Source organism: Dasypus novemcinctus, chromosome 3 (genome assembly GCF_030445035.2).
Source record: "Dasypus novemcinctus isolate mDasNov1 chromosome 3, mDasNov1.1.hap2, whole genome shotgun sequence".
In the NCBI taxonomy this organism is placed as follows: Eukaryota; Metazoa; Chordata; class Mammalia; order Cingulata; family Dasypodidae; genus Dasypus; species Dasypus novemcinctus.
In genome coordinates this window covers 38,187,516-38,213,303 of record NC_080675.1, presented here as the reverse complement: position 1 = coordinate 38,213,303, position 25,788 = coordinate 38,187,516, and the positions used below count along the sequence as shown (strand labels likewise).

Here is a 25,788-nt window from a genome sequence, read left to right as displayed (position 1 = left end):
GTGAATGCAAGCATTTGTAGAGGTAGAAGAGAAATGGTGAAATTGAGTGGGTCATTGCACGCCCGAATACGGAGCCTCACAGAGTAAAAATTACTATCCTCTCACTGCACACACTGCATTGTCATTGCTCCTCTGTAGAAGGAACCCTCTAAATTGCCTTCCGAAATCATTTATGTTAAGCCAGGCTTCTCATGTATCTGACCCACTCTTGAAAATTTGATTTGAATAGATCTGTAGCTTCATATATGTATCACACATTGTGTGTGGTACTTAAAATGGAAGTTTTCTCTGATTAGTGCACACACTGCTGGGCAAGCTATATTTGACAAATGACTTCCTGAAGAAGAACTAGTATTAACTGAGAACCAATTTTTGTGCCCAGCACTGTATAAGGCATATAGCACACATTATCTCTCTCATTTCGTCACTACCAGCACTCCCACAAAATAGGTACTATCTTTAATACATGAGAAGAATGAGGCCCAGAGAGATTAAATAACTTGCCCAAGGCCTGGGATAGTAAGTGGCAAAGCTCAGATTCCAACCTGGGACCCTCTCCAGACCCAGCATCGATCCTTGGCTAGCATACCCCAGAAATGGCACGACTACGTGTGACTATTCAGTTTGGTTTCCTTCTCCTTACTCCTGGCCCCAGAGAGGGCTTTCTTTCCTCTCCATCCACCCATGCATCCCTTCTCTTTCAGCAGGTAAGGCCAAACTATAGTGAATCACCTACATGAAGAAAACCAATGAACTCGTTCTTGGCCACACGAAGTTCTTTCTCTCATCTGGCTTGCTGTCATCTCATGACAGTGGGTGGCATTTTGCCCAGACGGCCACTTTGCCCTGTATGCACCAGGAAAAACACAAATAAAACAGGGGTCAGAGCTGCAGAGCTGAGAGACTAGAAGAACCTTACATGGATTAACCCGAGGTCTTGGTGTGGCTGCTTTGGGGAACATCAAAACATAATTTTCCCTGTATGTGTGCATGAGTGTGCACTGGGGCTCTGTAAGGTGCTGATATTCTAACTTTCTCTGACCATAGGCCCCTTTGTGGAGCTTTCTTAAAAATCATACTCCACTCATGCAAGATTGGCAGGGAAGGAGGAATGTCCACATGAGAGGGGTGGTTGGAAGCTTACAGCCCCAATTCTGGTCCCCCAAAGTTACCTTTCCATTGTAAATTGTACCAGTCCTACCTGCCATCACCATATTAGGCTCAGGGAAGGCTGTTTCTCTTCTAGAGCTTCCCAAGCATGGATAGAGGCTTGTCTTAATTCTCCCCAGCATGTTGTTTTCAGGCTGCAGCACTTATTCACACTTTTCAGAAAACCAGGGGAGATCAGAAGGTTAATAACATTTCTTTCAAAACGGCTTCGGGACATGGCTGTTGGGGAACTCCTGTCCATCTTCATGTGCCCACTGCAGATGTGTCTCCCTGGCCTGCACCTCTTCTGTCACCAAGTGACTGCATCTTTAAATCCAAATATATCTTCCAAGTCCAGGCCACAGACACAAACAAGCTTTCTCTCCATCCAGTGTTAGGCCTGTCTTCCCCGTTTGACAGCCTCCCCTTCTGAACATGACTGAGAACAGAAATGCTTTCTTTCAGGAAAGATCCTATCCCAGAACCTTGCTCAGGGAAGGCCACATCAGAACATAATCCAAGGTCTATGTAAGAAAAGCTAAAACAATCTTCACAGTAGGAGAATTGCTGTCTTACGGAAGCCCCTTTAATCCCTGCCCTACCAGTTCTGATTGTCATCTGTTGTGGGAAACTGGCTTACCTGTTCCTTAGTGGAAATGTTATACCTGTTCCATTGTAGATGTTGCAGTTTTAGATGTTGCAGTTGTTGTGAGCCTTTTTCTCTTCATGCTCCACGTTGGGCACCAGTTGCTGCGATCAGCTCACAGAAGGTTGGCTCAAAGGGACTGTGTCATAGAACTTAAAGAAATTAAGGACAGAAAGACACAAGAGAGGGCATAAAGATGGGAACAGGGGACTACCCAGCTTCTGGAACTGAGAGCCTTGACCCTACTTTCCACATCGTATTTATTGGAAACTCCCATGCAGCTCTTTGCTCCTTTTTTTTTTTAAAGATTTATTTATTTATTTTATTTCTCTCCCCTTCCTCCCCTCCACCCCAGTTGTCTGTTCTCTGTGTCTTAGTTGCTGCGTGTTTGTCTTTGCCCGCTTCTGTTGTTGTCAGCGGCATGGTAATCTGTGTTTCTTTTTGTTGCATAATCTTGCTGCGTCAGCTCTGCGTGTGTGCGGCGCCATTCCTGGGCAGGCTGCACTTTCTTTCACGCTGGGCAGCTCTCCTTACAGGGCACACTCCTTGTGCATGGGGCTCCCTCACGCAGGGGCGGGGGCACCCCTGCGTGGCACAGCACTCCTTGCGTATATCAGCACTGTGCATGGGCCAGCTCCACACGGGTCAAGGAGGCCCGGGGTTTGAACCTTGGACCTCCCATGTGATAGACGGACGCCCTAACCACTGGGCCAAGTCCACTTCCCTGTTTGCTCTTAGAACTGCAACATCATCTACAATAATAGGGAACAAATGCAACATCTACAATAGAACAGGTGTAACATTTACGATAAGGAACAGGCAAGCCGGTTTCCCACAACAGTCATCCCCAACAGAAGGTACCTTGCTGTCCTTAAATTAGAGAGTGGAATTCCTTTGGAAGAGGAACCACTGGGAGAAAACTGTCCTTCTATTAGATGGTGAAAGTTTGTATTCATAGTCTTAAGATCTAAACAGACAGCAAAGATTATTTAGTGAGGTTCAGGCGCCGCATTTTACAAATAAGAAACCAGGGCCCAAAAAGGGTTAGTAATTTTCATAAAGTTGGCTAGTGGCAGAGTTGGGTCTAGGTCTGGCTCTTCTGATTCCTAGCCCAGTGCTCTTTAATATATTGATTCATTCCACATGGCAGACTATGGAGACTGTCATACTATGAACCTTAATTCAAATAAGCCTGGGTTACTACAACTTGAAAGAACAAGCCTGGATCATCAGTCCATCAAAAATGGCAATCTCCAGTCTCCTGGATGAAAAGCTCTACCCACGTGAATATGGAAAACAGAGGGAAAATATTTCAGAGGTTCCCTAATGCCATTCATTTTCCTACCTCCTAGATTTAGATCCATTTCTCTTCGCCTTTCTGTCTCCCCTCTAGTCAACCTAGTCACCATCATCCCATCATCTCAGTCCACTCTTGCCCTTAAAATAAAATCCCCTCCTCAACTTGGAGCAGAAGGGCCTGTGTGTCCTGGTTTCATCTTGCTTATCCAGTTTCACGCTTTCATCCTTCCCTTCTGTCTCTGTGCTCCAGCCTGACGTGGCTTCTTAACATTCCTCAAATAGGCCCTGGTTTCCTCTCCATCTCTTAGCTCTGCCAAGAAAAAGCTGCTTCTTTTTGCCAAGATCAGTTGTTCTCAATCAGGGGTGATTTTTATCTCCAGGGGACACTGGACAATGGAGGTATTTTTTGATTGACACAACTGGTGGGGAACGGTGGGTGGTTTACTACAGGCATCTACTGGTGAGGACAGTTGGCCCCTACCAAGCTAGGGATCTCTGGGTCTTCCTGGGCTCACCCTTGTGTCAACAGAGACTCCACACCCTCTAACCAACCTGACCCCACCTCCCACCAGGTCTGTGTCCCCAGCCCTCAGTCAGGTATGTATCTCGGTTCCCACCAAATCTGCAGGGGAACTGGAAACATTTTCACTGAATGAATTCCAGACATTGTTGGTGATAGTTCCTTTTACCCTCGGGTGGGGAGCTTTTCCATTTCCAGGCCCCTTTGCTTCCTCTCACTCCCATTTTAGATATTTGAAAACTGTATTGAAAAGAAACAAAGATCCATTTCCTTAGGTCAGCAAACAGAAGTGTCCGTTTGAGGATGGAGGTCAGGAAGACCTCAGCCTGGTCAGAGAGGACATCAGACAGGGCACAGCAGAAGCTACAGACAGGAAATCCTTTAGCTCTGGAAACAGATGGAGCCAAGTTCCCCACAGGTAGTTATCAGAAACACCTCCCAGTCTGCAGAGCTATCTGAATCTAAAGCTGCCACTGGTGTAGGGATGGGGAGGATGGGCAGAGTTGAGGGAGGAGAAGAAAAGGGAGCTTGTGACGTCAGTTCGGTGGGATTGACCCCCAGGCCCACCAACAGACTGTGGTTCACTGTGAGTAGGAGTCATCCACAGAGTTGTGGTCCCTGCCTCCTGCCACCGTTTAAGCCCCAATGCCCAGCAGACCTTTCTAAGGGCTCTTCCCTGATGGAATGGAGAGGCAAAGATAAGAAGGTTTCCTGGCCAGCCTGTCGCTTCTGTTGACTTGTTTGGCTTCCTGCCCCTCGGCCAGTGAAACCTGATGGGTCAGTTGCTAGACCTGGACTCATCTGGCACTTCCTGATTCTCACACTTCCACCTTGAGAGTCTGAGTGGTTCAACTCCTCCTCGTCTGCAAAAGGATATTTGCACAATTTAAGGACTGGTCTCTAAAACTCAGCAATTCTGAGTTTTACCTGAGAAGCTATTTAACTGATCAAAACGACTGAAGTTAGGTCCTCACCATATTAAAAGCAGAGATTGGCCTCTATGCCAAGGGCAGTGCTTCCAAGTTGGGAAAAATCTGAATGCAGAGAGGGAGCGGCACCTCAGCATCCCCCCCATCTCCCCCCACCCAGCTAAGTTTTGACAGGAAGCAACATTTTGCCTCCTCTTACTCACTATGAAGAGGCAGTCGGGTGGCTTTTCCCTTTTTTGGTAATCCCTCGAAAGCGTATAAAACACCTCTTTTTCCTTAGTCAATGCCTACTAAATACTGAGTGAATAATGGAGGCAGTGGTGGCTCAGCAGGTCTGGGACTAGGGTACAAAATTTAAGGAAGCACTCCCTCGCCAGGACCGTGCAAGCTTCCCCACCCGAGTCTTGGCCCTGTGGCTTGGAGCTAGTGAGAGAAAGTGTCCAGGGGAGGTGACTGTGTGTGGGATGGGAAAGGGTCCCTACCAGAGGCACCTGCCAACAATGGCTTCCTCTTCCCTGGGATGTCCAGGCCTCTGATGTCCAGAGGTTTACCCTGGATGAGGATGGTCATTAGCCAACCAGAAGGCTCCTGCTCTCAGGAACTACAGAGACAAACATGACAGAGGATGAAGAGCAACTTGAGGGGAGTCAGAGGTAGATGTCACTGGCACAGGGGCCAGAAAGGATAATAACATTAACTGGCACTCTTTGAATGCTTATGTGTTAAGCCTGTGTTAGGCATTTTATGGCCTTAATTTTATAAAATTCCCCAAAAAACTCAACGAGAAAGAACTTGGCCTCTGGAGCTAGATGTCTTTGGTTTAAAACCCAGCTTTGTGCCTTTCTGATTATATAACCTCTCTGGGCCTCAACTTCCTCATCTGTGAAATGGGAATAATAATAAGAATACCTACATCATAGTAGTCTGAGGATTGCATCTGGTTATACATGTAAAGCAGTGAGACAAGTATCTTGCACAAGGTAAGTACTCAACAAACATTAACCGTGGTTGTTATTATCATTGCCTCTTGCAGCTTTACAAGGATAGTAACTTGCTCAAGGCTATACAACTTATTAATGATGAAACTGGTTGTGAGACCCAGGATTACCTGATGACAAATCTCATGTTGTAAACCACAGTCCCACACTGCTAAAGCTTCTCTGGGGAGAAAGAACCAAGGAGAAGCATTCCACGCCTGCTGCTATTGGTTGATGGCATTTCCCTTTCTTTCCCCCTTCTTGCATAGCCTGCCTGCTCCAGGCTGAACTGGTAAACTACGAGCGAGTCAAGGAATACTGCCTCAAAGTCCTAAAGAAGGAAGGGGAGAATTTCAAGGCCCTTTACCGGTCTGGTGTGGCCTTCTACCACCTTGGGGACTATGACAAAGCACTCTACTACCTGAAAGAAGCAAGAACACGACAGCCAACAGGTAAGGCAGCAAATACCATTTTCACTCTATCACCCTGTCTTGCTGCTCCTGGGACCATGTTATTGAGATGAGGGCCAGGCAAGGGCAGAAATGGCAAATGAGAGGTCAGGATATGTGCTAGGATCCAAAGCAAGGAGAGCGCACAGGCCATACTGTCCGGGTCCAGGGAGCATGGCTGCCTCATCTCTTCAAATGGAGAACAGAATTCTTCATCTTTTCCAAACCTGAATCCAGCTCCCTTCATTCTCACAAATTGCATTCTTATAAACACAATTTGCATTCTTATAATGTGCCAAGATGCGTGCTGGCACCAGGGACATAGATAGATGAGAAGACATGGTCTCTACCTTAAGGAGTTCACAATTAGGTTGGTGAGAGAGAACTCAAACAGACCACTTTGGGGCTAAGCCCACCATCCACCAGGAAATGTGCTCTGAATTCTGCAGTCAGATCCCATTCCTAAGAGCACATGTTATCTGTACCACACACTTAGATCCTATCCACTAGCTTTCCCATTCATTCATTCACTCCACAGATATTTATTGAGCAACTGCAATGGGCCAGGTACTATTTCTAGGTGTTGAGTATATAGCAGAGAGCAACAATAACAAAAAAAGTTGTCTGAGCAGATGTTGCTCAAACAGTTGAGCACCCACTTCCCACATAGGAAGTCCTGGGTTTGATCCCTGGTACCTCCTAAAAACAAAACAAACAACAAATAAAAAAAAAATACTCAAGGGAGCCAATGTTGCTCAGTGGTTGAGCGCTGGCTTCCCACATATGAGGTCCCAGGCTCAATTCTCGGCCCAGGTACCTCAAAAAATAAAAATAAAAAGTTGCTACCTTCAAGGAGCATATGTTATAATGAAGAAAATAGGCAATAAACAAATGGACAAGTAAATAATGATAAGTGATGTGGCAAAAATAAAGCAGGCTAAAGAGATGGAGCGATGGGGATGCTATTTTAGACCAGATGGTCAGGAAAAACCTCTCTGAAGAGTAACATTTTAACACTGACTTTGACTTGCTGCTGCTGCTGCTGCTGGTTCATTTTAATTTTTAAAAACTGCAACCCTCCTTCCAAGGAGTCTTTAAGAACTTTAGGACCAATTTGGAAAAATCCAACTGTATGTCTACCTTTTCCTTTCTTTTTTAAGCATATCAAGATCTTCATTTTTTTATGTTGTTGGTTCGTTTTCTGTATATAAGTTGTGTTCCCCCTATTCCATCCATAATCAACTTGAGGACTAAGAACTGAACTCATTCAATAAGTTCTTCTTGAGCACCTGCTCTATGCTAGCACTGTTCTGGGTGCTATGCCTGCCATTTCAGAGCATTTTTCCACATTCACACCTGCATCTGGAAGTGATATCCCAATCACGTCTCTAATTCTTATCTTCTGGTATATGCAGAATTGAGCGGCTATACAATGTCATGCACTGCTTATTTAAGGACTAGAATTGAAGGAAATCCCCCAGTTTGTGGTGAGGTAGTTGTCTGGCCCTGTTTATAAGGACAAAATAGGACAATGAACCAAAATCATTTTAAACTCTTCAAGTTTAAAAAAATTACATTCAAGCTAATATTTTATTTATCATTGTATCAAGCACTTTTATGTTTATCTAATTTGTTCCTCAAAGCAATTTTATGAAGAAAGTTATTATCCCTGGGAGAGGCAAACTTTGGCCTCAGACAACACTACTTACTAAGCATCTTCTTGGGCATGTTAGTCTCTCTCTAAGGCCCAGATTTTGCTTTTGTCACAGTGTGGCTGATGATACATACCTTACGAGATTGTAGTGAGGATTAAATGAGATGATGAAGATAAAAAAAAAACCTGGCACAAAGTAGGATTCAAAAATAGAAGCTGGACATAAAATTAAGAGTTGGCAAATTGTTATCTGCTATATTTCATTCCAATAAGATGTGAAGAATTCCCAAATAGGAATTTGATTATCTTGAAATAATTGTGGCCTAAATGGAAATTAGGGAAATGGGATGTGGCTCAACCAAGTGGACTCCTGTCTACCATACAGGAAGTCCAGGGTTTGATCCCCAGGGCCTCCTGGTGAGGGCAGTCTGGCCCATGTAGTGAGCTGGCCCACGTGGGAATGCACAGGAGTGTCCCCCTGCATGGGAATGCCGCCCCACACGGGAAAGCTGCCCTGCATAGGAGTGCCGGCCAACACAGAGAACTGGCGTAGCAAGATGATGCAACAAGACGTGGAGGAGAGAAACTAAGAAGAAGTAGCAAAACGGGGAGCCGAGGTGGCACAAGAGAGTAATCACCGCTCTCCTACTCCAGAAGGTCCCATGATCAGTTCCTGGAGCCACCTAATGAGAATACCAACAGGCACAAAAGAACACACAGTGCAAGATTCCAACCCTACTCAGCCGCTCTCTTCTGTCACTTTTACTGGTCTTGTGGTTGGCCCTGGGATTGGTGTATACTCAAGAGACCTGAATCTCTGGACTGTCCATATGACAGCCAGGCCCTGAGCCTCAGCAGACTTGTAACTCCTACCCTCTGGTTTATTGGACTTACCCTGGCCAGCTAACAGGGAGGTGAAGAAGGTCAACCACCACACCAGGGAGACAAGAGTGCCTACAACTGCAAGCAGGAGAATTGCATCCAGCATCCAAGTAGAATCTAAGCCCCTTCTCGATATAGAGATGGAGTGACATAACCATCCCAGGGTCCACAGGATGGAGAAATAGAGTATGGATTAGAGTGGATTTACTGATATTCTACTATGGAAATATTGTGATTAGTAATAGTAGAAATTGTAGCATTGATGTGGAGAAAGTGGCCATGGTAGATGCTGAGGGTAGGGAGTGGGAAGAAGAGATATGACGTGGGGGCATTTTCAGGACTTGAAGTTGTCCTGGGTGGTACTGCAGGGACAGATGCTGGGCATTGTATGTCCTGCCATGGCCCAATAGGTAGACTGGGGGAGAGTGTAAACTACAATGTAAATCATTATCCATGTGGTGCAGCAGTGCTCCAAAATGTATTCACCAAATGCAATGAATGTGCCATGATGATGAAAGAGGTTGTTGATGTGGGAGGAGTGGGATGAGGGGGGTGGGAGGTATATGAGGACCTCTTATATTTTTTTAATGTAACATTTTAAGAAAAATAAAGAGAAAAAAATTAAAAAAAAAAAAAGAAGACACAGCGAGTGGACACAGAAAGCAGACAACAGGGGGAACGGGGAGGTAGGAGGGAGAAATTAAATAAATAAATAAATTGAAATTAAATAACTGAACCAATAATCTATTTCATTCTTAGAGAGTATTAGTCCGATAGAGATATAATGTAAAAATTAGAATTCCATTATAATTCATTTCTATTGTATTTGAGTTATTATTTACATTGATAAATGTTTGTTGTTATGCTATTTTTTATAATTGATTATATTAAATATAACCTGGCCTTGTACTCTCTTTTAAAATTTGTAATTTCTTTTAATCTATTTTTCAGTTTTACAATAAAGGACTTTTTAACAGCTAAGAAAAAGTAGAGGCTGGAGTGGGTGTAGCTCCACAGTTGAGAGCCCGCTTCATATATACAAGGTCCCAGGTTCAATCTGCGGTACCTGATAAGACATTATCATGGCCTGCAGACATGATAATGAGACTCAGAAAAGTTGTAGCTTGCCTGAGATTAAACTTTAATGGGGTCGCCACTGACTATGCTGACTGGAGGGCTGCGGGGAGAAGCTGCTATACAGAAATAAGGGCAGAAATACCCTCTCCTCTCCTTGCTTTCTGCCCCCCTGGGCCACAGTGACCAGGTCCACACCTGCTAGGGAAACAGCAAAGGAGACGGATAGGCTGCAGGCACTTTGGCTGAGTCTGGCCTGTGCATTATCTACAGACGTAGCTTTAGCCTCAGTCTACGTAGCTGCAATGGTTCCCTTCAGCAGATGTTCCCTAAGGTGTGTTTCTCTCCACACAGACACCAACGTGATTCGATATATCCAGCTGACAGAGATGAAACTCAGCAGATGCGCCCAGAGAGAGAAAGAAGCCGTGTAACGAGGAAGCCTCTCCAGAGCTACACCCATGCCTGACCCAGGACCTCCCAGCAGCCCCTGGTGGAAAGCTCCTCCCTGGGTTCTCTTCCTTTCTCCCCCACCTCTTCCAGCATCCCCTTCTTCCTATTGCCCCTCAATTCTTTGTCTACTCCCGGTGTGAAAGAAGGGGAGATGCAACTTTGGAATCTGGTGGGTTGCCTGGACAATGGAGAAATCGTCTTCTTCAGCAGGTCAGCGACTGAGAAGGGACTGACTTCTACCTGCACAGCCAGAAAGGAGTCTCACGGTTCGGCTTTGACTTGGCTGGTGCTTCTGACAGAGGCAGAGCTTGGCCAGTATACCATCCCTTAGGCAGCAGGCACTGAGCCCAGGAGCTGGACCCTTCTTTACTCCCCCCTGACAGACCAGAGCATCTCAAGCCAACTGACAAACCCAGGGATCAGACAAACACCAAAAGTGTTGCTTAAGCCAACAAAGAGACCATGAGTTTGTACACTGGAGTCCCTCTCAGTAACCTCAGCCCCTGCCTCCCTCCTTCACTTGTTTTCTTGGCTTGTGCTTTCTTCTCTCCCCATCAGGAATCTATGACACGAGCTGCCAGGATTCACATGCCACTGAAGCCTACTCTCATCGCCCTCTGATGACCATACATACCATTCTCCCATACTCCTACACACAGTGACAGCAGAGGGCAGGGCAGGGTGGGGCAAAGGTTGGGCAGGGCAGACCATGTAGATGATGTGGGGAGGGAGAGATAATGCCTAGGGGAAAGAGCATTGTATAGATTAGGGGATAGATCTGTGGATTAATTAAGTGTAAATAAAAATAAATGAGGGAAGCGGATGCGGTTCAACCAGTTGGGCACCCACCTACCACATGGGAGGTCCTGGTGCCTCCTAAAAGAAGTTGAGCAGATGCCACCCCCACCGCAACTAGCTGGGGCCACAAGCCAGCAGACAGCTCATGTGGGAGGTCCTGGGTTTGGTTCCTGGTGCCTCCTGGAGAAGGCAAGCAAACAATAAGCAGGCAGATGAGCGATCCATCTGGGAGGGGGGCATAAAGAAAAATAAAGTAAATAAATAAATCTTTGAAAAACAAATAAATGAACAGGCTGTAGTTCCTGTCACTTCTGCTGGAAGCTGCCTACTCCCTCCCTTTAACATCCCTTCCCAGCCCTCCATCAGAGCTACTTTCAGCCAGACAGGATGGGGCTTCCCCCAAAGCAATTGGCCATTTATCCAGTGGTATGCCATGCTGGCTGCAGCCTTTGTACTTTTAGAGTGGGCTGGGATTGTGGAGACTGCCCAGCCGCTTGGCTTTATGAGAACTTGTACAGCCTCTTTTTGACGAAATTATCTGAACTCAATATCTAACTCATAGACTGTGTCCAAGAAATATTTGTTGAATGAATAAATTATGACTGCAGACTGGCTCTCCTGCCTTAAACTAATTTTATCCCAGCCTAGTCTCCTGATGTCTATGCTCTTTATGCTATGCCATGTTGCTTCAGTCAAAGTAGAAGCATTTACTGAGGGCTTACTGCTTGCCCATCATGGTGCAATATGCTGTGGGACACAGAATGTGGTCTCGAACTTCAAGGGGATGGAGGACTTGAAAAATAGGCATATGAGATTATTACCAATGACACCTTTAATTTATATGATGCTTTAAAAGTTTCAAAGCACTTTCATGTATTTTTCATGTGACTAGTGAAAGAGACAATATTGTACAAAATTAAAATATATACAGATGCAATAATGTTAATAGTTAGCATTTATTAAATGTACTATCCTCAGATCTTTATATGTATAATCTCATTTCTTTCGTGCAATTACCTATGAATACTGTTCCCATTTCATGCATAAGAAAAATGAAAACCAGAAAAATTAACCCAAGATTGCACAACCCTTAGTGACCAAGTTGGGATTTGAACCAACTCTGCCTGACTCCAGAGTTCTCGCTATTAATTACCCTATATATTGCCTCTTCATAACTTATAATATTGGGCAGTTACAACCATTTGGGTGCAAGAGAATGTGCAATAAGATGAAAAGGTATGACCATGTCAGTGGTGGTACATGGACTTCCTCTTGTATTTAGCCCAAAGCAGAAAAATTCCCTGAGACTCCCTCATGAGTCAAATCAGTGGCAGGCCCCAAAAGACAGTTCAACTCAACAAACATTTCTGTGTATTGTTTGTTCTACTTACTGATTGGGCGGGTACATCTCCCAGCTTTCCTCACTCATCCCAGCATCAGAGAGGAGTCACAATTATAGGTAGAGACTGAAAAGAAACACAAAGCTAATTATGGGTTATTTGTTTAATCAGAGGCTCCATCCCTGCAGGACCCAGTCACTGCCCAGGGGCCCAGACGCCAGACGCACAGGTCATGCGCACATGGCTCCCTAAGGCTTTTGAAGGGGGCTCCTGGAAGGCGCTAGAAATAACCAGAGAACCACGGTTGATTGCCTATAGCTTATCCTCTGGAGAAGAGTAAGAGGAAAAAGCTGTTCCTGTTGCCACGTTCTCTCCTTATCCCTCCCATATCCTTCTCTCTGGCTCTTCCTCCAAAATGGCTTCGCATGACCCTAACTCAAACCCATGCTAAGGCATAGCACAGGCATAAGAGGGAAATGACCCCATCCCAGGCATCCAGCCCAGAAAGTCTGTGAGTTGGCAAACAGTTTAAGATCTGAAGGATGACAATGAGGTCAGAGGTGGCCTACAGGACCAGTTCAAACTGGCAATCTTCCTTTGGTCTTCAAGCCATCAGGAAAGACCTAGAGTCTCTAACTTCCTAAGATGGTAGTAAGAGAGAGGTCTTGCCTAAACCATTGTGTTGTGGCAGAACTGGATTGATGGGGATAAGATTGTTGCCATTTCAAGGAGGAATGAAAACCAGTACAAAGTGAGGACAACCCCAAAGAACCTCATAGAAAAGTGCACAGCCCATCTATTTGGTGACTTAGAATCACATGCTTACTGGAACACCGTTCACTCTGACCTAAAGTTCAATGATCCCAAAAAATAAAGCTGCCTGGGTTATTGGTTGAGGAAGTTTGGGGTTGGTGGGGCTGAATTATCTGTGTGTTTATCCAACAAAGACTTCAGAGAGCTACTAAGCAAAAACAGGTCACTTCACATCACCAAATCTTTGATTTGCTGCTCCCCATCCCTTCCCCACATGGGAACTGCCATTAAATTAACACATTGTTTGCAGCCATCACTGCTGAGCTATGTACAGAACACTAGCCCTGGACTTGACCTGCTTTGTCATTCTCCTGTCTGGACTTTTCTGATAGATTCATTGGTTAAAAAGAAAAACTATATATATATATACACACACACATTTATATATCTACTTTTCGTTATTATAAAAGCATTACATGTTTATTGTAGACATTTTAGGAAAAAAAAAATTAAAGACAAAACCTAACCCATAAGATAAATATTGTTATCATTTTGGATATGCTTTTTGTTTTTTTTTTTTACAAATGCACATACTCATGCAACTTTTTGAAACAAAAATTGGATCACACTGTCTATACTCTTTAATAATTTACTTTTCAAAATGTGTATTTATATTTTAGAACATGCACTAGATACACTGATTTAATATTCAAAAATTCCAAAAAGTGAGGCTCTATAGTAAGACATAAAGCTCCCTACAACCCTGTCTGTCCTGATTACCTGTATCTTCTACAGATCTTGATGCATTTTCAAATATATATGTATATATACTCTTTATCATGTGCTAATGATAGCATTTTGGACATACTTTGCCCCTCTTCTGATATTTCCCTGAATGTATCAGGAACGTTTTCAACCACAACCTCATTACACAGATGAACCCTCATTTTGCAGACAATTAGTATTAATGATTACTTCATGGTTTCTCAATTTTTATTGTAAATAATGTTGCAACAGATGTTCTTATAGCTAAATATTTGTACATAGCTATGACAATATCCTAAAATAAAATCCAAGGAGGAAAATTGCTTGACTATTTTTAAGAATTTTGATATGTGTTGTCAATTACCTTCCAGGAAGTTTGTATCAAAACAATCTCCTATTTGCAATATCCAGAATGCACTGTTCCTGGCATCTTCACAAACACTGGGTATTATCATCTCATCTTAACCCACTTGACAACCAAACAAAATAATATTTCAATGTTTTAAGTTGCACTTCTTTGATTATTAGTGAGTAATATTTTCATATGCTATTGAACATCTGTACTTTGTGAATTTTGTTTCTTTGATATAAGTATGTTTATTTCTATCGTTAATATGTAACTTTATTAAGAATATTATTTTTGTCAAAAAGTGCTTCCCAAATGCTTCGCTTTCAAATTTTGTTTGTGGTGCTTTTTGACATACATCAATTTTTTTTTTTAAGATTTATTTATTTATTTAACTCCCCCCCTCCCTCAGTTGTCTCTTCTCTGTGTCTATTTGCTGCGTCTTGTTTCTTTGTCCGCTTCTGTTGTCGTCAGCGGCCCGGGAAGTGTGGGCAGTGCCATTCCTGGGCAGGCTGCACTTTCTTTCACGCTGGGCGGCTCTCCTTACGGGCGCACTCCTTGCACGTGGGACTTCCCTACGCGGGGGACACCCCTGCATGGCACAGCACTCCTTGCGCGCATCAGCACTGCGCGTGGGCCAGCTCCACACAGGTCAAGGAGGCCCAGGGTTTGAACCGCGGACCTCCCATGTGGTAGACAGATGCCCTAACCACTGGGCCAAGTCCGTTTCCCCTACATCAATTCTTAATCCTGCAATTTATTTGTCCCTTTCTTGCCAGCTTCTCCTGCCTCTAGTTCAACTTCTCACTTCCACCAGAGAGACCCTTCTAAAACACAATTTGCTCATTTCACTCCATTACTTAAAAATCTTTATGGCTTCTCACCACTTTTAGGCTACAGCCCAAACTCTTTAATGAGATTTCTCCCACCTACTTCTCCAGGCATACCTCCTGCTCCTCTTTTCAAAGTCCTCTGCATTCCACTGCTACACAGCTTCTCATGATTCCCTGAAATACAGTCTGTGCCTTTATATTTTGTTCCCTCTGCCATCACTCCTCACCTCTTCAACCCTTTTCTGACTTCTCTAATGCCTATAGGACTTGACTCAGGCACTGCTGCTTGAAAGGCTGTCTTGACCCATTAGTCTGTCCTCCTAAAGCAGCATGAGCCTCCCTCAGCCTAGAGTTTGCCTCAATGTATTGGAATTTCCTATTTACACTTCCATCTCCCAAATTACTTGTGTATTCCTCAAGGGGCGGTGCTGTGGCATATTGCAGCCAGAATGTCTAGCACATTGCCTGGCACATAATAGATGTTCAATAAATATTGAGCATAAAGCATGGAATGAATGAATAATGAATTCAGTGGCAAATGTTACTTGAGGTAAATACAGAGCTGAGCTGGATCTGTGCTTCTGAGAATTGAAGAAATCCCAGCACAGTTAGGTCAGGAGAGAAGCCACGTGTTCCAATGCTGTGCTTTCCAAAATGGGCTGACCATCAGAAGCTCTTGGAGAGCTTTATAAAAAAACACATCATCTTGGGCTTTGTCCCAGACCCATTGAATCAGACTGACAGGGATAGTGCTCAAGATACTGTAATTTTTTTAAATGTTCTAGAGTGATTCTGATGACCGGCCAAATTAAGGAGCCACTGCTGAGGTAGACCAGCAGATGAACTTCAGTGCACCCAGTTCCACCATTTCAAACCATGTGATCTTTTGGAATGGATAGAAGGAGCTTTGTTTGAATCCAATCTTTGACATCTACTCACTGTATGACCTTGGGGGGATTTTTTAACTTTTTCTGATCCTCATTTTCCTCACTTATAATTGGATATAATGTTTTGCCCCTTAAAATGGTATTCGAGGATTAAGAATTAACTGTCTTCTGGGAAGCAGATGTGGCTCAAGCAATTGGGCTTCTGCCTACCACATGGAAGGTCCTGGGTTCTATTCCAATGCCTCCTAAAGAAAAGACAGTGACCTCAAACAATACGGGGAGATAAAGAAATAAAACAGACCTTTTTAAAAAAAAGGAAGCAGATATAGCTTAAGCAATTGGACTCCCATCTACCATATGGGAAGCTCAGAGTTCGATTCCCAGGGTCTCCTGGTGAAGGCAGGTGGAGAGCAGGCCCATGTGGAGTGCTGGGCTATGCAGGAGTGCTGACCCACACAGAGAGCTGGCGCAGCAAGATGATGCAACAAAAAGTGACACAGAGGAGAGACAATAAGAGATGCAGCAAACCAGGAGCTGAGATGGCACAAGAGATTGAGCACCTCTCTCCCACTTCTGATGGTCCCAGAATCGGTTCCCAGTGACTCCTAAAGAGAAGACAAGCAGACACAGAAGAATGCACAGAGAATAGATACAGAAAGACAGTGAGGGATGGGCTGGGGGTAGGGGGATAAATAAATAAATCTTAAAAAAATAATAATAACCTGTCTTCTGGCTCCATGCCTGGCACAGGGTAAGCATGCAATAAACATTCCTTCCTTTACTCCCACCCTTCTCAGCCTCAATTTCCTCAAATATAGCATGGTTGCTTACACTTGCATGTTTGCCTTCCACATTCCCATGCTCTGCACTCCAGAAGGAAGGGACCTTCCAACAGGCTCTTTAGGTCACTTTCTGATCATATAGGACAAGTGCTGTAGATTTAGGAGGCACAGGAAGCCCAATATCCCCTCTCCATGCCCTTTCTAAGCATATCAGAGACTCCACAGCAATTAACTAGAATGTTTTTCAGGACCAATGTCTTCCTACTAGTCCACCTAGAGGACAGCAGCCTCTGAGCTGCAAAGAAAAAGTGCTTGCACCGTCAGGGTACAGATGGGTGGTTGTAAGGAGACAGAGTGATAATTGCCCCTCTCACCTTCCAATGTCCCTGGTATCCTCTTCACAAACCTGAGGGCAGGAAAGGCAAGACTGGCTGTGCTGTAAGGTCAAAAGAACTGATCTGCGACTGCTTTGATTAAGATGCCACTTCTCCCTGCTCCCAATGCCTGCACACTCTCACCAGCAGCCCAGGGTGGGCAGCAGAGGCAGGGAAAATGCATTTGGTCCATCAGGCATGACAGAGTTCAAATTACCAAGTCAGCAAGAACAGTCCCACTCTAAATGGACTGAAATTGGATTCTATTAAAAACCATGCTCATCAAGGCACTTGGCTATTAATATTTGCTTAGAGATGGAAGAAGGGGAGGAGGCAAAAGGTTGGGGAACTCAGCTGTTCCACTGAATTGCTTATTTGGATGGGAGCCTATATTTGAATCCTATACTTGCCTTGTTTTCAAAGTCTCACACAATATTAGGGCTGGAAGGAACCTTGGAGATCTTATATTCTCGTCTTACTGATGAAGAATCAACCCCTGAGAAGTCAAGTGACTTCTTTAAGGTCACATAGCTAGGAAGTAGCAAAGTCAGAACTGGAACTTATGTCAGTTTTCTGACAACAAACTTAGTATTCTTTCCACCAAACCAAAATTTACTTATAAAGCACTTTTTTTTAAGTATTTTAATGCTGTAAAATGTATTCTTTTCTCAAGAGAGAAGAAACACAGTCCTCATTCATTTCATTCTCTCACTCAAAATTCATCATTCCTATAACTTCAGTAGGTAATACAATGGTTAATAAGATCTTGCCTCTTCTACAGTTTACTAGGGGAGAAAGAAAATAGGCAACCTCAATTCTGTGTAATAAATGCTTCAAAAACACCACAGACAGGGAAGCAGATTTGGCTCAATGGGTACAGCGTCCACCTACCACATGAGAGGTTCAGGGTTCAAATCCCGGGCCTCCTGACCCATGTGATGAGCTGGCCCATGCACAGTGCTGATGTGCGCAAGGAGTACCCTGCCACACAGGGGTGTCCCCTGCTTAAGGGAGCCCCCACACAAGGAGTGCACCTCATAAGGAGAGCCGCCCAGTGCATAAAAAGTGCAGCCTGCCCAGGAATGGCGCCACACACACGGAGAGCTGATGCAGCCGGATGACGTGACAAAAAGAGACACAGATTCCCAGTGCCACTGACAAGAATACAAGTGGACACTGAAGAACACACAGAGAATGGACACAGAGAGCAGACAACTGGGGGGGGGGGCAGAAGAGAAGGGCCAGGAAGGGGAGAGAAATAAATAAAAAATAAATCTTTTAAAAAAAGCAAAAAACACCACAGACATATGTAGAAGGGGCATCTATACCAAACCCAGAGGATCAGGAAAGATTTTCCTGATGGGGTGCCTATTGGGTGGAGACGGAAAAGGCAACAATAGTTGACCAAGTGAAGAACATCGCAGATGGCAAATAACAAAGGCCTGGAAGAAGAGGTTGCATGGCAACTTTGAGAAATGTCAGTTGCTCCAAATGACTGAGGAATGGTGCCACAGTGGTGAGAGAGGAGTACATTTCAGGTCAGGGTGAGTAAGTGTCAATGCTTTATTTCTCCTTTTCCTGGGTATAATATGGGATAAGGTTTGAGACAGTCACCATGAGCTGTCTTTTCTTTCCTATTTCCTGATTTTTCATGCCTGAACTCAGGCAATGTCACTTTTACTACCCTGCAACCTGGGGCTGAGAAGTCACAGAAACCCTGTATGTTATATCAGACTAAATCTCCTCCAAATAGAGCAATGACAAGTGGTTAGACTTGTCTTTTCTGAGTGCAACCAGAAGCTCTTCTAGATCTGTGATTTCCATAAGAGAGGAAAATTCTAGACCAGGTTCCATACTGTAGCTCCAGAGGCACAATATCTTGAGCATCCTGAACTCCATCAGAATAGATCCCTTTGGTTTATCTCCCATTATTTATCAAATCTCAGTCTCTTTATTCTAGAGCAGTACTGTCCAAAAACATATAATGTAAGTCACTTGTATAATTTAAAATTTTCTAGTAGTCAAATTTTTAAAAGTAAAAAAAAGATAGAGTTAACTTTAGTAATGTGTTTTAACCAAAAATGAAATTAAGAAGAAAATACCATTTATAATAGAATAAAAAATAATAAGATACTTAAGAATAAATTTAACAACAGAAGTATAAAGTAGTATACTTTAAACATCACAAAACATGGTTAAAGGAGACCTAAATAAATGGAAAAATATCCCATGTTCATGGATTGGAGGACTTAATATTGTTAAGATGCAATACTCCCCAAATTGGTCTATAGATTCAATGCCATTCCTACCAAAATCCCAGCTGACTTCTTTGCAAAAATTGGCAAGTTGATCCTAAAATTCATAGGAACTAGAAGAGCCCTGTTTTAGTTTGCTAGGTTGCTTAAAGCAATACACTATGAAATGGCTTGGCATGAACAATTAAAATTTATTCACTTACAGTCTGGGAAAATGTCCAAATCAACTCATCATCAAGGCAATGCTTTCTTCCCAAAGACCAGCTGCCAGCAATCCTTGGCTCCTCTGCCATATGGCAAGGTACATGGCAATATCTACTGATCTCTCTCTTCTCTTCCAGGATTCATTGCTTTCAGCTTCTTGCTTCCATGGCTTTCTCTTTCCGTATTCATCCTGTTTATAAAGGACTCTGGTAAGAGGATTAAGACCCATCCCGAATGAGGTAGGTCACATCTGAACTGAAGTAAACTCATCACAAAATCATACTCCAATGTTTCCAAGCTTACAGGAATGGATTAATTTTAAGGACATGCTTTTCTGGGGTACATATAGTCTCAAGCAACCATAGAAACTGAATAGCCAAAACCATCTTGAAAAAAAACAAAGTTGGAGGACTCACTGATTTCAAAACTTATTACTAAACATCGTAACCAAGAGAGTATGGTTCTGACATAAGGATAGATTTATAGACCAATGGAATAGAATTAAGAGTCCAGAAATAAACTCTCACATTTCCAGTAAAATCAATTCACTGATTTAAAATCAATTGATTTTTTGCAAGGGTACTGACAGTTTGACAGGAAAATAGTCTTTTCAACAAATTGTTCTGCTACAACTGGATAGCCACTTGCAAAAGAAAGAAATTGGACCATTACCTCATACCATGTGTAAAATGAGCTCAAAAAATATCGAAGACATAAATGTAACAGCTAAAAACTATAAAACTCTTAGAAGAAAAAATAGAAGTAAACTTTCAAGACCTTGGATTAGGCAATGGTTTCTTATGTGACATCAAAAGCACAGGCAACCGAAGAAAAATAGGTAAAGTGGAATTTTTATTTATTAAAATTAAAATATATTTTTGCTTCAGAAAATACCAACAAAAAAGTAAAATGACAACCCATAGAAGGGGAAAAAATGTTGCAAATGTATACTTGAAAAGGGGCATGTGTCTGGAATATAGAAAGAATTATTATAACAATCCATTTTTTTTTCTTTTTAAAGATTTATTCCCACCCCCCCAACTTGCTGTCTTTGCTGTGTCCATTTGCTCTATGATCTTCTGTATCTATTTCTCTTTTTGTCTTCTCTTCTCATTTTTTCTCCTCTAGGATTCACTGGGATTCAATCCTGGGGACCTCTGATGTGGAGAGAGATTCCCTGTCAGCAGTACCACCTCAGTTCCTGGTTTCTGCCGCGCTTCACCTTGACTTTCCCCTTCATCTCTCTTTTATTGCGCCATCATCTTGCATCGTCATCTTGCTGCGTGACTCACTTGTGTGGGCAGTGGCTCACCACATGGGCACTTGGTTCACCATGTAGACACTTGGCTCACCAAGCAGGCATTGACTCACTGCACAGGTACACTTTCTCTTCTTTATCACCAGGAGGCCCCAGGGATCAAACCCGGGTCCTCTCATATGGTAGGCAGAGGCCTTATCACTTGAGCCATATCTGCTTCCCTACAACACATTTTTTAAATGAGCAAAGGATATGCATAAGCTTTTATCAAAAGAAGGTAAAAAAATGGTCAATAAGCACATAAAAAAGATGCTCAATATCACTAGCCATCAGGGAAATGCAAATCAAAACCACAGTGAGATGCAGTTCATACACAAAAAAGGCAGAAATGAATGCTGGTGAGACAGTGAGAAATTGGAACTCTCATAAACTGCTGGTAAGAATAGAAAACAGTACAGTCACTGTGGAAAATAGTTTGAGAGTTCCTCAAAGAGTTAAACACAGTTACCATATACCCAGCCAACCCACTCCCAAGGGAAATGAAACTATATCCACACAAAAACTTGTACACTAATGTTTATAGCAGCAGTATTCAAAATAGCCCAAAAGTGGAAACAGCCCACATCTCCATCAACTGATGAAGAGTAAATAAAATGTGGTAAAACCATGCAATGTAATATTATTTGGCCATAAAAATAAATTAAGTCCTGATACATGCTACAGCATCACCATAGATGAGCCTTGAAAACATCATGCTAAGCAAAAGAAGTCAATCACATAGGGCCACATATTGTTTGACTCTGTTTATATAAAATATCGAGAATAGGCAAATCTAAAGAGACAGAAAGTAGATTAGTTGTTGCCTACGACTGGGGGTGGGGGTGTATTGAGGGGTGATGTACATGGGGTTGGATTTCATTTTGGGGAAATGAAAATGATCTAAAATTGATTGGAGTGGAGGATGTGCAACTCTGTGAATATATTAAAAGCCATTAAAATGAACACTTTGCGTCAGTTATATAGTGTGTGAATTACATCTCAATAGAACTGTTAAAATGGTATCTTGTATTTAACTGACTATATCTAAAATATTACCATTTCAGCATGTAATCTATGTAAAAATACTGATGATGTATTTTACTTTCTTTTTTTTTCATAATCCAACAGGTAATTTATACTTACAGCACATCTCCATTTGAACAAGCCACATTTCAATTGCTCAATAGTCACACGTGGCTGGTGGCTACCCTATGGGACAGCAAAGTTCTAGTGCTTGCAAGGAAGGTCCCACAGGGACAAAACAGTCACCAGATGGTGAGGCCTTCCTGCTAATTTTAGTCCTGCTCTTTCACAGAATTTCCAATTCCCCTACCCCCAGACCCATCTATAGTTGCTGTCAGGCCAGGGAAACCAGGACTTCAGTGCTATGGGAGAAAGAGCAGCAGGGGGAAAGGCGGCTCAGCAGTCTGTTCCATGGACCTCCACTTCTGCCACCACATGGGCTCTTACACGTTTGTAATGTGAGCCAAGCCCACATTCGACTTCAGACTTGAACATTTATTTGTTGTGTGCCTCCTTTCTGAGAATGAGGATAATAATAGTACCATCCTCACAGAGTCACTGTGAGGAATGAAGGTACAAATGTATGTAAACTGCTTAGGATGGTGTCTGGCACAAAGTAAATAATCTTTAGTGTTAGCTAATTATTGTATGATAATAATTATTATTGTTGTTGCATATTTATTATTATATATATTTTTTAATTTCTCTCCCTGCCCCCCCCCCAGTTGTCTGCTCTCCGTGTCCACTTGTTGTGTGTTCTTCTGTGACCGCTTCTATCCTTATCAGCAGCACTGGGAATCTGTGTTTCTTTTTGTTGCGTCATCTTGTGTCAGCTTTCCGTGTGTGGGGGGCCATTCCTGGGCAGGCTGCACTTTCTTTTGCACTGGGCGGCTCTCCTTAGGGCGCGCACTCCTTGCACATGGGGTTCCCCTACACGGGGGACACTCCTGGGTGGCACAGCACTCCTTGCGCGCATCAGCACTGCGCATGGGCCAGCTCCACACAGGTCAAGGAGGCCTGGGGTTTGAACTGCCCTATCCATTGGGCCATGTGCGCTTTCCCCATATTTATTATTAATTTTGTCTCCAGATTTTAGCAGAGTGCCTGGCACATAGTAGATTCTCAGTAAAATATAGATCTCCACATTGGAAGCTTACAATATCCCCAACATGTGATTCTCTAGCCTCCACCTAAATACTTACAGGGAGTCCTGTTTCAAAGGTAAACCATTCTGATATTGGGCTGGAATCTGTCTTTCAGTAGCTTCCATCCGCAACCTACCTTGACCCTATCCAGAGCATGATAGTCTTCTCTTTAACAGAACATTCTTTCAAATATTTGAAGACATCCATCTGAGCTCTCTTTATCATTTTCTATCTTTCCTGCCAATATGTTTCCAGTTCCTTCAACTATTCTTCCCATAACAAGTCTTTCCCCTCTGGTCCATCTTAAAATATAGCATAAACAACCATACTGGTCAGCACATGCCTTTCATCTGGACTGCACAAGTACCTTGTTCTTTTGCCACACCATTGCACAATGGGCTTGTAGTGTGTTTATGGCCCATCTTGTAACTTTAACTTTTAAATTTTTTTGTATTGTTTTATTGAGGTATAATTATATACTATAAAATGAACAGATCTCAAATGTCAGTTGATAAATCCTAACAAATGAACACATCCCTGCAACCAACACCCCAACCACAGCATAGAACATTTTCACCATCTTAGAAAATTCTTTCATGCCCCTTTCCTATCATTCTCCCTTTCCCCGATCCCCAGAGGCAACCACTATTCTTATTTCTTCCCCCAAGATTAGTATTGCCTGTTTCTGAAATTCATATAAATGGAACCTTATGGTATAGTAACACTGTGTTTTAATCTTAATGAACAATTTTATCTTTTTTAAAAAATTTTATTTCTATTATAAACTTAATCATATTGATTTCACTCTTTACTTACAGCATATTGTGAGCATTTTCATCTTGATTCTGTCATCCATATCTGCTAATCTTCCCAGCTTCATACCAATTTACAGAGTTGATCATTTTTTCTGCTTTTAACCCAAGTCACCAGTAAACATAAGACTAAAACAAAAGGGGAGGCGGCGGACTTGACCCAGTGGTTAGGGCGTCCGTCTACCACATGGGAGGTCCACGGTTCAAACCCTGGCCTCCTTGACCCGTGTGGAGCTGGCCTATGCCCAGTGCTGATGATGATGCAAAGAGTGCCTTGCCACACAGGGGTGTCCCCTGCATAGGAGAGCCCCATGCGCAAGGAGTGTGTCCTATAAGGAGAGCTGCCCAGCGTGAAAGAAAGTGCAGCCTGCCCAGGAATGGTGCCGCACACACGGAGAGCTGACACAACAAGATGATGCAACAAAAAGAAACACAGATTCCCGTGCTGCTGACCACAACAGAAGCGGTCAAAGAAGATGCAGCAAATAGACACAGAGAACAGACAACCGAGGCAGAGGTGGGGGGGGGGGGGTTGGAGGGAGAGAAATAAATAAATAAATAAATAAATCTTTTTTTAAAAAAAAGGTGGAGTCTAGCAGCACTTAACTAGAAACCTCCCTACAATTTTCAAGCTTAGGAGATGGGGAGAAATGTAGAAGCAAATTTCTTCTGCTTCTACAGAAGAAAAAACTTGCCAGAGGAGCCACAAGGACATAATCCATTTTGAGGGAGAAGGCTGAGTTCTGTTCCGAATGCCTTCACGTGAGATATGGTGATGGGACTCTCTAGTGCAGCTGTGTTCTGGGAAGAGGGCAGGGCTGGAAAGGAAGGTCACATGCATACAAACGAGCACTGAGGTCAAGGGAGAAAACAAACTCCATGGGGAAGACCAAGGTCAGTCACCCACAGTTAAAGGGACACAAAGGTTTCCAAGGTCATCTGAGAAGCCCTGAACTAAAGCTATTGTTTGGTACGGTTTTATGTTTTGTTTTGTTTTGTTTGTTTTGACAAGTTCTAAATGGTGACTGGTAGTTTGCAAGGAAAATTATTTTCCTTGATTTAGAATGTACTGAAATTGTTAAAATCACGGAGATCATTTAGTCTCTTCTCTCACTATCCTAACCTCAAAGCCGTGAGTGGGCACAGGCTGAGTACAGACTGACAGGATGGGAATGAAAGAAGGACATTTGGAATTTGTTGGTTCTTTTCATCTTTAAGGAGGATAACTTTGAAAAATTAAAGGTCACCTTGTTCAAAATGTTCCTTAAATTTTTACTTTTGATTGGGCTCCAAGGACTTCTATTTCTTTGACACACACAAGGACTAAGAAATGCAGGTAAGTACAGGATCTATGATTGAAGAAATGATCTGCCATCACTTGCTGTGGGACCTTGAGCTTGTGACCAGCCCCATTTACGTCATTCTCATCTATAAATGGGTTAAAGTGATTTGGAAATCTAGCAGGGGATTAAAAAGTACAGATGGCAGGGTCCGAAAAACTCTATCTTTTTGGAAGCTAAAATTCTGATACTGATTCATATATTTGGGAATCATTGAACTGAGATAACCTCTGAGGTCTCACAGCTCTAATAGTCTATAAATACACAGCAGTATATCCTCACTGACTCCAAACAGAATTTGTCCATCCTGGTCCATATGCCTAGTCACATTAATTAATACGTATGAGGACTTTGATTTGGGCCAAAGGTGGGGAAAGGTATTTTGGCTTTTGCTGTTAAAACTTGGGTTTGGGTTTGGTTCGGTTTGCAGAAGGGCTTGAAAGAAGATAGAGGGATGAAGATATAGACAGTGGGAATGGAGTATCTGACCCTCAGTTACAGTTAAAATGTAGATTGACACTTGATAGAAACTTCTAAGATAAGGAAATAAAGAAATTAAAAAGACACTTCCAAGGTCCCATTTGGCACATAATTCGGTGTAAGCATGGTTCTGAAGCCTCTCCCCAGTGGATTGAACTGTATAACCTTCAAGCATGTGGTAACATAGGGCTCTTGGGTACCATCAGAGCTGGCATTGAACTTATGGCAGGGCTAAATTCTTTAGTCTTCTCCATCCTCCTTCCACTCCATGTACTCAGTTACCCCTCAAGCCACTATGCCTCACTGTCCTAGCCTGGGTCAA

The 25,788-nt window shown here is 43.0% G+C and overlaps 1 protein-coding gene across 1 annotated transcript in view; it reads left to right on the top strand.

The window, feature by feature from the left end:
• The window catches only part of TTC9 (tetratricopeptide repeat domain 9), a 34,071-nt gene extending 20,063 nt beyond the window's left edge, over window positions 1-14,008 (top strand). Inside the window, exons 2-3 of the mRNA XM_004451995.5 lie at window positions 5,790-5,972; window positions 9,934-14,008. Of these exons, the coding sequence (XP_004452052.1) occupies window positions 5,790-5,972; window positions 9,934-10,013 (263 nt within the window). The 3' untranslated portion in view covers window positions 10,014-14,008. The remainder of the gene's footprint in view (window positions 1-5,789; window positions 5,973-9,933) is intronic.
• Window positions 14,009-25,788: the final 11,780 nt, after the last annotated feature.